This window comes from Triticum aestivum, chromosome 2A (genome assembly GCF_018294505.1).
Source record: "Triticum aestivum cultivar Chinese Spring chromosome 2A, IWGSC CS RefSeq v2.1, whole genome shotgun sequence".
NCBI classification, from domain to species: Eukaryota; Viridiplantae; Streptophyta; class Magnoliopsida; order Poales; family Poaceae; genus Triticum; species Triticum aestivum.
In genome coordinates this window covers 351,260,631-351,277,487 of record NC_057797.1, presented here as the reverse complement: position 1 = coordinate 351,277,487, position 16,857 = coordinate 351,260,631, and the positions used below count along the sequence as shown (strand labels likewise).

Here is a 16,857-nt window from a genome sequence, read left to right as displayed (position 1 = left end):
GTCAAAACGGCGGGAATGATCGTTCCTAGCTAGTGGTTGAATCTTGGATTTTTTTTGGTGTTTATCTGATTAAATAGATACTTATGTACCTAGAAATGATTTTTGGAAAAAAAATAAGGAGCAAACTACAAGGTAGCTAATGTTCAAATTTGACCCGCTTCCAGCTGAATCGGCGGAAATTTGTCTTTTTCACGAGAGGTGGATCAAAACTTTTTACACCCAACCATTTGGTTAATTATGCATTAAATATGGCCTAGTATTTTAGAAAAATGATTTGGTCCAATTATGCAACAATTATTTGGGAGGTCCTTCACAAAAAAACCTCCTTTTGGACACTCGAAAAATGGAAAATGGTTTTTTCGTCCAACGAAAATGAAAACTTCCTTAGGCAACATTGTTTGCCATTCCAATATGCACCCTTGTGCACAATATGAGATCATTTGAACAAACTATGCCATGAATGTGGCCATAAGATTAATCATTTGGCTTGAAAGCCATTGATCTCCACACATGACAGCTTGTTCCTGAGAACACTTTTTTAAAATAATTGCCGTATTACAATTTTATTATTTTTGCTGGAACTTGGCCACATATAATGACACAATGCGAAGGTTTCCCAATTTTTTGTTTTTTTTTGAATTTTTATGCCCGTTTCAAAATGCAGTCAAAACGGCGGGAATGATCGTTCCTAGCTAGTGGTTGAATCTTGGAATTTTTTTGGTGTTTCTCTAATTAAATAGATACTTATGTACCTAGAAATGATTTTTGGAAAAAATAAAGATCAAACTACAAGGTAGCTATAGTTCAAATTTGACCCGCTTCCAGCTGAATCAGCGGAAATTTGTCTTTTTCACGAGAGGTGGATCAAGACTTTTTACACCCAACCATTTGATCAATTGTGCATTAAATATGGCCTAATATTTTAAAAAATTGATTTGATCCAATTTGTCAACAAATTTATTATAGGTCCTTCACAAAAAAACTCATTTCAGGGATTCGAAAAATGGAAAATGTCTTTTTTGCCAAAAAAACTCATGTCTCACTACACCTTTTTAAATATATTTATCTTCTTTCATGTTTGTTATTTTTTATGAAAACTTGTTCACGTTTTGGTGACACAATGAGAAGGTTTTCCATTTTATTTTTGAATTTCTCAAGTCATAAAATAGCTGACATGATTTAAATGCATTATTTTTAGGCAACTATGACCTATTTAGATGGTGACAACATCATACTGCATTCTGATTGGTCCGTGGACCTCTCACGCGGATCGTGCATCATACGCCGTCGGATGCTCGCGGATCCAACGGCCGTCCTCAACCCTTCTACACTAACTCTGAAACCCTAGGTCATTTTCCATCCACCCCCCGCCTTCTTTCTTTCCTCACTCCCTTCTCCTCCTCTCCCCTTCCAAGTCTACTCTATCGCGACGCCGCACCTCCAACGATTCGATCCAATCCTCTCCCCCGATCCCACCTGCCGGTGGCGACCTCCTCTCAACCAGCCCCGCCGGCGGCCTCCAAATCCAACCCAGCTCAAGCCCAACTCCTATCCCGCGACCATGGCCATGGCAGGGGGAGCCCGAATCCCTAGCCCGTGGTGGCTAGGGTTTCGGTCGCCTCCAACTCGATCCCGCGCTGCTCCGGTGAATCCTGAGCCCTCAAGCGCCGATCCATCTCTGGGATGGCCTTGATCTGCTCGAGGACGACTGGTTCTTCGTCAACCTACAAGGATGCGCGCCGGCAGCAGCGATCTCCTCTCCGGCGAGCCATCCCATGGCGACCAGGATGGTCTCCCCCTCCCAAATCCATCACGATCTCCCAAATCTCCCTTTGCTCCTCAAGGTCCGACCCATCTCCCCTCTCAGATTTCAGTTTTTTTTCTTGATTTGGTACGGTGGTGGTTCGCCTCTATCCCCCCTCTCTCACTCTCTGTGCTTGTAGCGGCTGTTCCCCCAACCTCCGGTCCATGTGCGCGGCTGTTCGTCCACTCGAGCGAGCAGGATGCTGGAAGGGAAGGCAACGGTGGAGGACACCGACATGCCGGCCAAGATGCAGCTGCAGGCCATGTCGGCGGCGTCCAGGGCGCTCGACCGCTTCGACGTCCTCGACTGCTGGAGCATCACGGCGCACATCAAGAAGGTGAGAAACTTGCCAATACCGCCCCCAAATCTATAGCCTCTGAATCTGCAAGTAATAAGCTAGAGACAGTCTTGCAAGAGAAAGAACGATGTACTTGAACATAAATCAGCAGTTAGCTGCGCAAGTGCTGCCGAATGATTGGATATGATTTGGACGGCTGCACTGCAGGAGTCCGACATGATCCATGGCCCGGGGTGGCAGTGCGTGGTGGGCTGCAGCTTCGGCTGCTACTTCACGCACAGCAAGGGGAGCTTCATATACTTCAAGTTCGAGTTGCTCAGGTTCCTCGTCTTCAAAGGCATGGCGGATGAGCAACCGCTGCCGTGCTGATCTGGTCTGTAGGTTTAAGTGACAAGGTGAGCATACAACTTGTGATGCATTTTCCTGGTCTGTAGGTTTACGTGAGTTCTGATCTGATGGTGGCATTTTGCAATTCTGATCAGTTTAAATAATGGCTATTGAAGATCCATTTATACTTGGTTTCAGAATCTGGATAGAATCACTATAGCAGTTATGTGATTCGTTCTGTAGCTTGCGTTTGGTACTTGGAAATAACAGAATAGAAATTTGGAATTTTGTTGACACACCATGTATTATACTGAAAACCGCCTTACTTCTAGCGCTCCTACACAATGCTAGTTAGGATGAGTACAACTACATTTTTATCTATCTGAAAAATGGTGCAAAGATTTACTAGTACTTGCCTTGGTGATATGACACGTCCATGGTGCAATTTAATTAGATTCAGACTTCGATAGGCCAGGGCGTGTGCTTGTATTAGCATGGAACAATTACTACTAATTAATGAAGGAAGCACACTTGTTCACATAAAGGAAGATATGTCTGTGTTAGTATTAGTGTTCTTGATCTTACCTGATAGACTTGTTTTTACTAATGTAAACAAATAAAATCAGATTGTTTTCATAAACCATTCTCAGTTTTAATTGAGTTCTAAGTACGTAGTGTCTTTAGTTCTTTGCTTATATTATAGTCAGAATTATACCTTGTGACTGAATGATGTGTTATTTAGTTAGCTAAGCAATATCTTTAGTTTTCTGATGATTGCTCAACTCTCAATTCTGAATAAATAAGTAGCTGACCCTATTGGTTCTTTCTTTCTTCAGGGCTATGAGTTGATGGCCACGCTGCTGTTTTGCTCTGCTTGATAATTCTTTTACTGTCCAGTCTGCTCTCTGCATAGTTTCCGGTTGCTTATAAAACGATAAAATAGTGGTGATGCGAGGTCCGACAATGGTTTGTAATTTTGGTTTCATCCCCAACCTCTCCAGCTAGCTTCTTCTTCACATCATATCATATTTGCACTTGCTGCTGCATCATGGATTGGATGGTCACCTACTAGCTAAGTTGCTTAGCTTGTATTGCCATTGAATTGGTCAATACTGTTTCACTTTGCTTGTTTCTTGTACTAGGTCTGTCAGTTACAGCATAAACAAACAAATTGCTTAGCTCTCAACTAGGAATACATAGCTAGCTAAACTTGTTCTTTCTTTCTTTCTTTAGAGTTGTGACTTATATGGGTCAAGTTGTTGTTTTACTGTACTCAATGATACTATTCCTGCATGTATACTGATACATGTGGTGATATTTTCCTGAACTTAAGTTGTGAATGTACCATTATTTTCCTGCCGCTACTTATCCCTGGCTCACCTGTTCTAGTTGGTTTCAATTGATATTTGTCTCATCCAGCACTCTGACTATAAATTTGTTGTTTTAATCCTGATGATGTTGTAGTATAAGGTGGAACACCATATTCCTGTTTTAATCCAAAAGGAATAAAGCAATCATGTTTGTTTGCTTGGTGCGTGTCGATCTCAAAATGGCGGACAAAACATGACAAGTGAACACTTTGAGGCTCTGTTTCCTGTTCCCTGTTGTAGTTTCTTGATTTATTTTGCATATGCAGCACATCATCTTGAATACCTTCTGTTTGTATATGCTTAGGGTATGCATGATGCCTATGCTCTGTATTAGATCAGTATGTTAATATTAGTAGGCATATATCCATGTATGAGCAGTGCATAATGCAGTTGGCCATATTCTAGCTCATATGGAACTTCCTGTGATATGGTGCAGTCCTGTTTTGTTTCATTGCTTGCTTTTATTTTGTCCCTAACCATTTTTTTGTTCTATAACATGTAGATGTTGGCGTTCGTTCATGTTTCGTCGCAAGCTCTAGGATGAAGAAGTGAAGAAGCATTTAGTTCTAGCTCATTGGAGCTAGTTATACTTTTATAGATATTTAGTTGAAACACTCAATTTAGTTGTGTTCTTGGTGGCTATAAACCTGATGTGAAGTATGTTCGATTATAAACGTGGTGTGAACTATGTTTGATTGTAATGTACCAAATTTGGTTGTTTGATCTGTTTGAAGTATTACTTCTCTTTTCAATCTGTTCTGATTTAAATATTTGTTTTTATTTAATAGAAAATTGAAATCTGAAGAATCTGACCCTGACCATTGGGACCCACTCAATTAGGACCCATTTGACTATTGGATCTGTCTTAAAAAAAGTAATTGTTGAGCCAAAAAGGCCACGACCGAAAAAATAAAAAGGCCGAATTGCTTGCTAGGCCCATGTAGCTATTAAAAATTATCGGGAAAAAATATAAGTGGGCTGAATTAATGGGCTCGGCCCATATAGACACCTAATTGGACCGGGCTGAATCTTGTGCCACATTAGATTGCCACGCTGGATGCCTACGTGGCCTGGGGAGGTTGCTAGTGACCAAAACGCCACAGTAGACGTATTTTTGTCATAAACGTATATGACCATTCCATAAGAAAGGTCGCTATAGTCAGTTTACGACTGCCAGCTTTTGACCTTATGTTTTTGGTCACAAAAAGGTCACAAATTGAAAACAGTGACCATTCAGTGACCAATAGTGCTGGTCACAAGTTGACATATTTCTTGTAGTGAAGGATGTGCCTTTTGTTTGGGGTACCGCACAGGAAGAAGCCTTCACGGTATTGAAAGATAAGTTGACACATGTTCCTTTACTCCAACTTCCTGATTTTAATAAGAGTTTTGAGCTTGAATGTGATGCTCGTGGAATTGGATTAGGAGGTATGTTATTACAAGATGGCAAACCTGTTGCATACTTTTATGAAAAATTGTGTTGGCCTAGTCTGAACTATTCTACTTATGATAAAGAATTATATGCTCTTGTTCGGACCTTAGAAACATGGCAACACTATTTATGGCCCAAGGAGTTTGTTATACATTCTGATCATGAATCTTTGAAACACATTAAAAGTCAAGCAAAACTGAACAGTAGACATGCTAAATGGGTTGAATTCATTGAGACTTTCCCTTATGTCATTAAACACAAGAAGGGTAAAGAAAATGTTATTGCTGATGCATTGTCTCGTTGTTATAGTATGCTTACACAACTTGACTTTAAAATATTTGGTTTGGAGACCATCAAAGATCAATATGTGCATGATGCTGAATTTAAAGATGTATTGCAGAATTGTAAGGAAGGGAGAACTTGGAAGAAGTTCGTTCTTAATGATGGATTCGTGTTTCGTGCTAACAAGCTATGCATTCCAGCTAGCTCTGTTCGTCTTTTTTTGTTGCAGGAGGCGCATGGAGGAGGATTAATGTGACACTTTGGCGTCAAGAAGACGGAGGATATACTTGCTACACATTTCTTTTGGCCAAAGATGAGACGGGATGTTGAGCGTTTTGTTGCTCGCTGCACTACATGTCAAAAAGCTAAGTCACGACTCAATCCTCATGGTTTATATATGCCTTTGTCTGTACCTAGTGTTCCTTGGGAGGATATATCTATGGACTTTGTTTTAGGTTTACCTCGAACAAAGAAGGGGAGGGATAGCGTATTTGTTGGCATGGATAGGTTCTCGAAAATGGCACACTTTATACCTTGTCATAAAAGCAATGATGTTGTTAATTTTGCTGATTTGTTCTTTCGTGAAATTATTCGCTTGCAGGGTGTGCCAAATACTATTGTTTAAGATCGTGGTACTAAATTTCTTAGCCACTTTTGGAGATGTTTATGGGCTAAGTTGGGGACTAAACTGCTTTTTAGTACTACTTGTCACCCCCAAACCGATGGACTAACTGAAATAGTCAATAGAACATTGTCTACTATGCTTAGGGCTGTTTTGAAGAATAATTAGAAAATGTGGGAAGAATGCTTGCCTCATATTGAATTTTCTTATAATCATTCATTGCATTCTACTACTAAGATGTGCCCTTTTGAAATTGTGTATGGTTTCCTACCTCGTGCACCTATTGATTTGTTGCCTTTTCCATCTTTGGAGAAGGTTAATTTTGATGCTAAAGAACGTGCTGAATTGATTATAAAAATGCATGAGTTAACTAAGGAAAACATTGAGCGTATGAATGCTAAATATAAACTTGTTGTAGATAAGGGTAGAAAACATGTTGTGTTTGCACCTGGAGATCTTGTTTGGTTACATTTGCGTAATGATAGATTTCCTAATTTGCGCAAATCAAAGCTAATGCCACATGCCGATGGTCCTTTTAAGGTGTTAGAGAAAACAAATGATAATGCATATAAACTTGAGCTGCCTACAGATTTTGGGGTTAGTACCACTTTTAACATTGTAGATTTGAAGCCTTATTTGGGTGAGGAAGATGAACTTTCGTCGAGGACGACTTGATTTCAATAAGGGGAGGATGATGAGGACATCAATACCATTGTTACACCCACAACCCCTGCTGCTATACAAACTGGACCAATTACTAGAGCTCGCGCACGCCAATTGAATTATCAGTTATTTTCATTTCTTGGTAACGATACTAATGTTCATGAGAATATGATGCTTCCTAAATTGGATACATTTGTTTTGCTTACAAATGAAGGGCCTAGCTTGGACAAGAAAGATGAACCTGGGAGCAAGTTCAAGCATGGACATGATGGCATGCGCAAGGGGATCAAGAACGAAGTTACAAGTGATGATTTCAGGACTTTGAAGCCACCATAAGGAGTGCATGAAGCCTTGGACGAAATATACAAGATGCCACTTCATAAATTTCGTCCAGAGGCTATTCTAGGTGCTGCTTCACCTTATTATTGGGCCAGGTCCATGTATATTTGTAATACTTAAGCATATGCTATTTTTAGAGTCCGTATGTGTGGGGAAACAAGAGTTAGGGTTGGTTTCGGACCCCTCCTCCAAGGACCACGAAATCCCCCCCTCTTCCTCCATATATACAGCCCTTAGGGCGTCGTTTCGACTTTGGGGTTTGTTTAAAAGTTCACCATAGCTGCAACTTCGCGTACTTCATTTGTGTCCAACGACCAGACCAAGACGTCACATAACACCACCTTCATTAATAAATCTTTCCTCTTTAATTCACAATAAATAGATTGCAATCTCAGTTTCTTGCTTGTTCTTCATTTTCTCGCAGGAAATAGACCCTCGTGGTCAGGTTGATCATGCTCCAGCGTGGTCAATAACCCTCGGAAGTTGGTTTAGTGATTGGTAAAGCGCGACATCTTCGCACATTCGTAGTCGGATCGTCAAAGTTGACTCCCAAAGAAAATGATATCTATCTCATCGAAACATCGGACACCTTTGCCTCTATCACGCTCTTGGTGAACCTGTGGAGGAGCTTGTCGATCTTGACGTTGCACGCGAGCTTGACGTCGTTGTTCGTGAGCTTCTTCGTGAAGTGCTTCTTCATGTTCAGGAACTTGTCGGCCTCGGTTGGCTACGACTCGACTTGAATCTTGGAGGGCACGTTGTGCCTCAAGTGCTTGAGCTGCACAGAGTTGTTGTTCTTGACGTTGTGCCTTGGCATCTTGTGCATCTTGGTGGAGACGCGCTCGCTCTTCATCTTCATGTTGGCGTTGTTGTTGCCGTTCTCGTGCTAGCGCAAAAGCCTCTTGGGTTTGACGTTGTCGGTGCTCTTGAGAGTTGGTGTCGCATAGAGGATTGTGGCTTTCTTGGCGATTGTTGCGCGTGGCACGACGAGGAGTGTTCGCTGTCGGTGTACTTGAGCCGGAGATGGTGAAGTCGGCGTGTCGACTTGAGTGGCTCCGTCTTGATGAGGACGAAGTGGAAGAAGAGCGGTTGAGAAACAAAGCTCGAATCTCATCCATTCTTGCGTCGTTCTCTTGCTTGTGATCGTCGAGCTAGTGGTCGAAGTAGTCCCTTGTACGTTGCTCGGAGAGTCGCAAGTCGGCAGCGAGGTTTTCGATGCATACACTCATTGCTTGTTGCTCTTGATGCAAAGCACATTGTGCACCAAAGAGGTGGCTCTTGGTGATGTAGGAGTTCATGTCATCATCGTGCTCAATGAACAGTGGGTTGGTAGAAGTACTTGGCCTATCCATCATTCCAAGAGAAAATGTGAGTGGTAGAAAGAGAAGAACATATACCAAATGTACCTTGACCGAAGTTGAAGGTGGATCAATGATCACTCCGATGTGGACAAGGAAATAGCACTATTGGTACCAGTTCTTGTTGGTTTCTCACACCTACACAAGTAAAAGCTTATGGTGGAGCTTGGTTAGGATGGTGGCACAAAATTTGATGCAATTGTAAGTGAGCTTCAATAATGTTGGGAAAGATTCACAAGTTTGCAATGCAACAAGTAGACCAAGCAATATATGATACACGGAAACACACACGCAAAAAGATAAGTGGGGTCATTCAACCAAGGGTGAGCCAAGATGTAACAACTTCTAGAGAGACGTTAGCACGATTGCACAATAGGCGGATACAATGACTTGTGCACAACCTAGTTAGCAAAAATGCAGCAACTTCTATCCCAAGTATGCTCTATGTACGGTGTTTTGATGTTATGATCCAAGATGATCTAGTATGACAATCTTAATGTTCTATGATGCTATGGTTCTTGCTTAAAAGCTCTTTGCTTATCTTTTCCTTTTGCTTAAAAGCTTGTTTGGCTCTTTGTTGTTTGAGCTCTTTTCTCATGCAATGCTTCAAGAACCAAGGTAGCAATTGTGTATGCGATCGCAACCTTGTGACACAAGAGATGATACCAAGATATGCAACAATGATGTATGTATGCTATGGGAAGTATGATCACTAATGTGCACAAGTCTCGTTGCCGGCAATAATCAAAGGCTAGTATCGATGGTAAGTGACGCAAAGGAGTAAGGCTATGATGACTATCAATGTAATGGCAAGAGTGATATGTCCAATAACAAGATGAGGTTACCATTCTTGCTGACGGTATGGTGTCAAAATGGTGGCCCAAATACCAAGATGTAGTCGTGGTGGTCGTTGTTGATGATGCGTCCGTGGCGAAGATGAGCGACGGTGATGTTGATGTCGAGCCGTACCTAGATAGCCGAAACACAAAAGGATACGGAACCGCAACTTAAATTCTCAAAACTCGAAATGACAAAATGCGTCGGAGTGTGAAATGGGTAAGCAATGGTGGTGGTATGCGGAAGTGGTGATGGTGTATAGGTGGTGGGGTCGTATGTGGAAATGTGGGGCGCTGGTGGTGACTAAACTAAAAAAATTCAGTTTCGTCAGTGATCGTCGGACGTCCGGGCTGGGTCGGTCGTCCGGTCGTCGGACGTCCGGTGCCTGGGCGATTTTCGGGAACGGGAAGAATAGCATGTGTACGAGGTGGATTGGGAGAAATTCGTCGAATCCAGGCGACTTCATGGATGGAAAGGGTGGGGAAAGGGGGAAAAGGCTAGATCCACTCAAAACAAGGCAAATCCATGGATAAAATGTAAACAAAATTTCAACACACCAACAAATCATAAAAAATTGGGGCTATTTTTGTGGGGAATTTTCAAATTAGGGACAAAATCAACAAAAACTAGGCTAGCAACACAACGGGGAGGCTCCGAAATCGTGATCAACGTGGCTCTGATACCAAGATGATGTAGGGTAGAACCCTAATCGACCGATCTTTCACGAAAGGAGCGGATCCCGCGATGAACACGAAGAACACAAAGGGGAAAACGAGGGGAAACACGAGAGGAAACACGAGAACGTCACTGAACCAACACGAAATAGTCACTCATGTGCTAGATCCTCAAGTACATAGGAGATCACATGATCCACGGACAACTAAGGATGATACAAAGGTAGTCGGTCTTCTCCGTGAGGAGGTCTTGATGTTCTTGTCCGCGAGGAGGTCTTGAATCCAAAGGGATCTTCTCCGAAGAGGGGCCGCGGTCTCTCTCGTGGAGTAGATCTGATGTGTATGAGCAATGCTCTATATATAAAATGAGCTAAACCAATGCTAACCCTAGCTAGGAGGAATAGGAGGTCTATATATAGTCTTAGTTTAAAAGGGGGTGAACTGGGGGGTACATGGGCTGCGGCCCAACACATGGTAGCGCACAGGCGTCGGATGTCCGGGAGTCACTAGTCGTCCAGAGGCTCGCGAGGGTCCAGACGTCCGGTGCCTGTCGGACGTCCGTAGATTTGGCTCGGGTGTGCTTTGGTCGGACGTCCGGTCGGGGTCGGTTGTCTGGAGCCTGGAGGTCGTCCGTCGTCCGTAGCGCTTCGGAAGTCCGTAGTTTTGGCTCGGGTGTGGAAGTGTCGGTCGTCCGGAGAGGGCCGGACGTTCGTAGCCTGGAGGTCGTCGGACGTCCGGGGTTCGTTGGTCGTCCGGAGCCTGGGGACTTCAAGTAGTTTTTCTTCTTGTCCCGTGAACTTGCTGTCTTCACCGTCTTATCCGATGAATGTAGTTGGTCCGTGGCCTTCCTCCAAGCACCTGATCACACATAAGGTTTCCGCTTGAGGTAGTAGCGAATTCTCATGCATGGAAAGTGGTAGTTCGGACAGGAGTGAGTTCACCATATCTATGATAGCCTTCGCTCGGGCTCTTGTCATTGGTCCAAGTGGTGTCGTAGGAGATGTAGGTGGGTCCATGGGGATGACCTTGGGATGCTCCGCATCACCTTTCCACCTCCTGTGTGCCACTGTGGCGACCCCTTTTGACTATAAAAGGAGGCCCGAGGCGTTCTGGAGAAGGATTCGGATCTTTTGGACTACGCACGCATCGCAGCTAGTTCGAAAGCTCAAAAACACTCAAATATACACCAAAGCAAGACTAGGGTATTAAGAATCCTTGCGGCTCAAACCTGGGTAAACGATCTTTGCGCTGGCTATTAGACCCAGTCTTTGCACAACCCCGCGCCCGCCAACCGTAGAAGGGATCCCAGTGATTCCATAGGTGTCGTTTCCACCGACATATCTTCATTGCGGAGAGTAGCATGGCTGCAAAGGGACAAATTAAAAAATGGATGCAAATGTTAATTGCAACAGGCTTAACAACATCCTAAGTCATGTTTTGTAAGTTTGTAGCCATTGAAATACAATTGTTTAAAAATGGATACAACTGTTAATTGCAACAGGCTTAATAGCCATTGAAACCGGTACTAATAAAAATGCAATTGGCAGAGTTAAACATCACAAGGCAGGTCCTGCCAGAGCAGAGAATGGCCCAGTTGTCTATAAAAAGGTAGGCAAATTAGCTAAAACGTGTTAAGCATGTTTACTACAACATGCTTAATACATCGACCGTACAAAACATAGCCATTAATTGCAACTGGTATTGGTAAGATTGAACTGGTGAGTTCATACTTGGTAAGTCCTGAAAGGTAGTTGCAGGGGCACTTCATCTTCGCCAGAGCCCGCCCAAAGTCAGCGACGACGGAGGCAAGCTCTTCCTCCGGATACAAAGACTTGTGCACAACCTACTTAGCAAAAATGCAACGATTTATATCCCAAGTATGCTCTATGTATGGTGTTTCGATGCTATGATCCAAAATGATCTAGTATGACAATCTTAATGTTGTATGATGCTATGGTTCTTGCTGAAAAGCTCTTTTCTTATCTTTCCCTTTTGCTTAAAAGCTTGTTTGGCTCTGTGTTGTTTGAGCTATTTTCTCATGTAATGCTTCACGAACCAAGATAGCAATTGTGTATGCGATGACAACCTTGTGACACAAGAGATGATACCAATATATGCACCAATTATGTATGTATGCTATGGGTGAAGTAAATATGTTGTACAGGCAATAATAAAGTTATTATTTATTTCCTCATATCATGATAAATATTTATTATTCATGCTAGAATTGTATTAACCGGGAACCTAGTACATGTGTGAATACATAAACAAACAGTGTCACTAGTATGCCTCTACTTGACTAGCTCATTAATCAAAGATGGTTAAGTTTCCTAACCATAGACATGAGTTGTCATTTGATTAACGGGATCACATCATTAGGAGAATGATGTGATTGACTTGACCCATTCCGTTAGCATAGCACTTGAACGTTTTTTTACTACTATTGCTTTCTTCATGACTCATACATGTTCCTATGACTATGAGGTTATGCAACTCCCGATTGCCGGAGGAACACTTTGTGTGCTACCAAACGTCACAACGTAACTGGGTGATTATAAAGGTGCTCTACAGGTGTCTCCGATGGTACTTGTTGAGTTGGCATAGATCAAGATTAGGATTTGTCACTCCGATTGTCGGACAGGTATCTCTAGGCCCACTCGGTAATGCACATCAATATAAGCCTTACAAGCATTGTAACTAATGAGTTAGTTACGAGATGATGTATTACGTAATGAGTAAAGAGACTTGCCGGTAACGAGATTGAACTAGGTATTGAGATACCGACGATCGAATCTCGGGCAAGTAACATACCGATGACAAAAGGAACAACGTATGTTGTTATGCGGTTTGACCGATAAAGATCTTCATAGAATATGTGGGAGCCGATATGACCATCCAGGTTCCGCTATTGGTTATTGACCGGAGACGTGTCTCGGTCATGTCTACATAGTTCTCGAACCCGTAGGGTCCGCACGCTTAAAGTTCGGTGATGATCGGTATTATGAGTTTTTGTGTTTTGATGTATCGAAGGTAGATCAGAGTCCCGGATATGATCACGGACATGACGAGGAGTCTCAAAATGTTCGAGACGTAAAGATTGATATATTGGATGACTATATTTGGACACCGGAAGTGTTTCGGGTGGTTTTGGAGAAAACCAGAGTGCTGGAGGGTTACCGGAACCCCCCGAGAGAAATAGTGGTCCTTATGGGCCTTAGTGGAGAGAGAGAGAGGGCTGGCCTAGGGTAGGCCGCGCGCCCCTCCCCCTCTGGTCCAAATTGGACTAGGAGAGGGGTGGCGCCCCACTTTCCTTCTCCCTCTCCCTCTCCCCCTTGCTTTCCCCCTCCTAGTAGGAGTAGGAAAGATGGGAGTCCTACTCCTACTAGTAGGAGGACTCCTCCTCCTGGCGCGCCTATAGGGGCCGCCCAACCTCCCCCCTTGCTCCGTCATATACAGGGGCAAGGGGGCACCTCTAGACACACAAGTTGATCTGTTGATCTCTGCCAGCCGTCTGCGGTGCCCCCCTCCACCATAATCCACCTCGATCATATCATAGCGGTGCTTAGGTGAAGCCCTGTGTCGGTAGCATCATCATCACCGTCATCACGCTGTCGTGCTGACGGAACTCTCCCGTGAAGCTCTGCTGGATTGGAGTTTGTGGGACGTCATCAAGCTGAACGTGTGATGAACTCGGAGGTGCTGTGCTTTCGGTACTTGGATCGGTCAGATCATGAAGACGTATGACTACATCAACCGCATTGTGCTAACTCTTCCGCTTTCGGTCTACGAGGGTACGTGGACACACTCTCCCCTCTCATTGCTATGCATCACCATGATCCTGTGTGTGCATAGGATTTTTTTGAAATTACTACGTTTCCCAACAGTGGCATCCGAGCCAGGTTTATGCGTAGATGTTATATGCACGAGTAGAACAGAAGTGAGTTGTGGACGATACAAGTCATACTGCTTACCACCATGTCACACTTTGGTTCGGCGGTATTGTTGGATGAAGCAGCCCGGACCGACATTACGCGTACGCTTACGTGAGACTGGTTCTACCGACGTGCTTTGCACACAGGTGGCTGGCTGGTGTCAGTTTCTCCAACTTTAGTTGAATCGAGTGTGGCTACGCCCAGTTCTTGAGAAGGTTAAAATAGCACTAACTTGACAAACTATCATTGTGGTTTTGATGTGTAGATAAGAACGGTTCTTGCTCAGCCCATAGCAGCCACGTAAAACTTGCAACAACAAAGTAGAGGATGTCTAACTGTTTTTGGAGGGCATGTTGTGGTGTGATATGGTCAAGACATCATGCTATATTTTATTGTATGAGATTATCATGTTTTGTAACCGAGTTATCGGCAACTAGCAGGAGCCATATGGTTGTCGCTTTATTGTATGCAATGCAATCGCCCTGTAATGGCTTCACTTTATCACTAAGCGGTAGCGATAGTCGTAGAGGCAATATTTGGCGAGACGACAATGATGCCACGATGGAGATCAAGGTGTCACACCAGTGACGATGGTGATCATGACGGTGCTTCGGAGGAGATCATAAGCACAAGATGATGATGGTCATATCATATCACTTATATTGATTGCATGTGATGTTTATCTTTTATGCATCTTATTTTTCTTAGAACGATGGTAGCATTATAAGATGATCTCTCACTAAATTTCAAGGTACAAGTGTTCTCCCTGAGTATGCCCCGTTGCGAAAGTTCATCGTGCCGAGACACCACGTGATGATCAGGTGTGATAAGCTCTACGTTCACATACAACGGGTGTAAGCCAGTTTTGCACATGCAGAATATTCGGGTTAAACTTGATGAGCCTAGCATATGCAGATTTGGCCTCGAAACACTAGAGACCGAAAGGTCGAGCGTGAATCATATAGAAGATATGATCAACATAGTGATGTTCACCATTGGAAACTACTCCATCTCACGTGATGATCGGACATGGTTTAGTTGATATGGATCACGTGATCACTTAGATGATTAGAGGGATGTCTATCTAAGTGGGAGTTCTTTAATAATTTGATTAACTGAACATTAATTTATCATGAACTTAATACCTCATAGTATTTTGCATGTCTATGTTGTTGTAGATAGATGGCATGTGCTATTGTTCCGTTGAATTTTAATGTGTTCCTTGAGAAAGCAAAGTTGAAAGATGATGATAGCAATTACATGGACTGGGTCCGTAACTTGAGGATTATCCTCATTACTGTGCAGAAGAATTACGTCCTGGAAGCACCGCTAGGTGCCAAACCTACTGCAGGAGCAACACCAGATGTTATGAACGTCTGGCAGAGCAAAGCTGATAACTACTCGATAGTTCAGTGTGCCATGCTTTACGGCTTAGAACCGGGACTTCTACGCCGTTTTGAACGTCATGGAGCATATGAGATGTTCGAGGAGTTGAAGTTAATATTTCAAGAAAATGCTCGGATTGAGAGATATGAAGTCTCCAATAAGGTCTAAAGCTGCAAGATGGAGGAGAATAGTTCTTTCAGTGAGCATATACTCAAAATGTCTGGGTATAACAATCACTTGATTCAACTGGGAGTTAATCTTCCGGATGATAGTGTTATTGACAGAATTCTTCAATCACTTCCACCAAGCTACAAGAGCTTCATGATGAACTATAACATGCAAGGGATGGATAAGAATATTCCAAACTCTTCGCAATGCTAAAGGCTGGAGAGGTAGAAATCAAGAAGGAGCATCAAGTGTTGATGGTCAACAAGACCACCAGTTTCAAGAAAAAGGGCAAAGGGAAGAAGAAGGGCAACTTCAAGAAGAACGACAAACAAGTTGTTGTTCAGGAGAAGAAACCCAAGTCTGGACCTAAGCCTGAGACTGAGTGCTTCTACTGCAAACAGACTGGTCACTGGAAGCGGAACTGCCCCAAGTATTTGGCAGATAAGAAGGATGACAAGGTGAAAAGAGGTATATTGATATACATGTTATTGATGTGTACCTTACTAATTCTCGTAGTAGTGCCTGGGTATTTGATACTGGCTTTGTTGCTAATATTTGCAACTGGAAACAGTGATTACTGATTAAGCGAAGATTAGCAAAGGACGAGGTGACGATGCGCGTGGGAAATGGTTTGAAAGTCGATGTCATCACGGTCAGCATGCTAGCTCTACATCTACCTTTGGGATTAGTTTTAGTCCTAAATAATTGTTATTTGGTTCCAGTGTTGAACATGAACATTATATCTGGATCTTGTTTAATGTGAGATGGTTATTCATTTAAATCAGAGAATAATGGTAGTTCTATTTATATGAGTAATATCTTTTATGTCATGCACGCTTAAAGAGTGGTCTATTCTTTTTGAATCTCGATAGTGAAGATACACATATTCATAGTACTGAAGCTAAAAGATGCAGAGTTGATAATGATAGTGCAGCTTATTTGTGGCACTGCCGTTTGGATCATATTGGTGTAAAGCGCATGAAGAAACTCCATTCTGATGGACTTTTGGAATCACTTGATTATGAATGACTTGGTACTTGCGAATCATGCCTCATGGGCAAGATGACTAAAACACCGTTCTTCGGAAGAATGGAGCGAGCAACAAATTTGTTGGAAATCATACATACTGATGTATGCGGTCCCATGAATGTTGAGGCTCGTGGCGGATATCGTTATTTTCTCACCTTCACAGATGATTTGAGAAGATATGGGTATATCTACTTGATGAAACATAAGTATGAAACATTTGAAAAGTTTAAAGAATTTCAGAGTGAAGTGGAAAATCATCGTAACAAGAAAATAAAGTTTCTATGATCTGATCACGGAGGAGAATATTTGAGTTACGAGTTTAGTCTTCATTTGAAA

General features: G+C 42.8%; 1 protein-coding gene across 1 annotated transcript; it reads left to right on the top strand.

The window, feature by feature from the left end:
* The first annotated feature begins 2,003 nt into the window (after positions 1-2,003).
* On the top strand, positions 2,004-2,471 carry LOC123185268 (dynein light chain LC6, flagellar outer arm-like). The gene is made up of 2 exons (XM_044597198.1): positions 2,004-2,141; positions 2,310-2,471. The coding sequence occupies exons 1-2, from the start codon at positions 2,004-2,006 to the stop codon at positions 2,469-2,471; spliced, it is 300 nt and encodes a 99-aa protein (XP_044453133.1).
* The last annotated feature ends 14,386 nt before the right edge of the window (positions 2,472-16,857 follow it).

Bases quoted from the DNA above. Each gene is read 5' to 3' on its own strand.
- LOC123185268 (XM_044597198.1), top strand. From the start codon at position 2,004: ATGCTGGAAGGGAAGGCAACGGTGGAGGACACCGACATGCCGGCCAAG. The intron at 2,142-2,309 runs GTGAGAAACTTG...GCTGCACTGCAG, and splicing joins TCACGGCGCACATCAAGAAG to GAGTCCGACATGATCCATGG.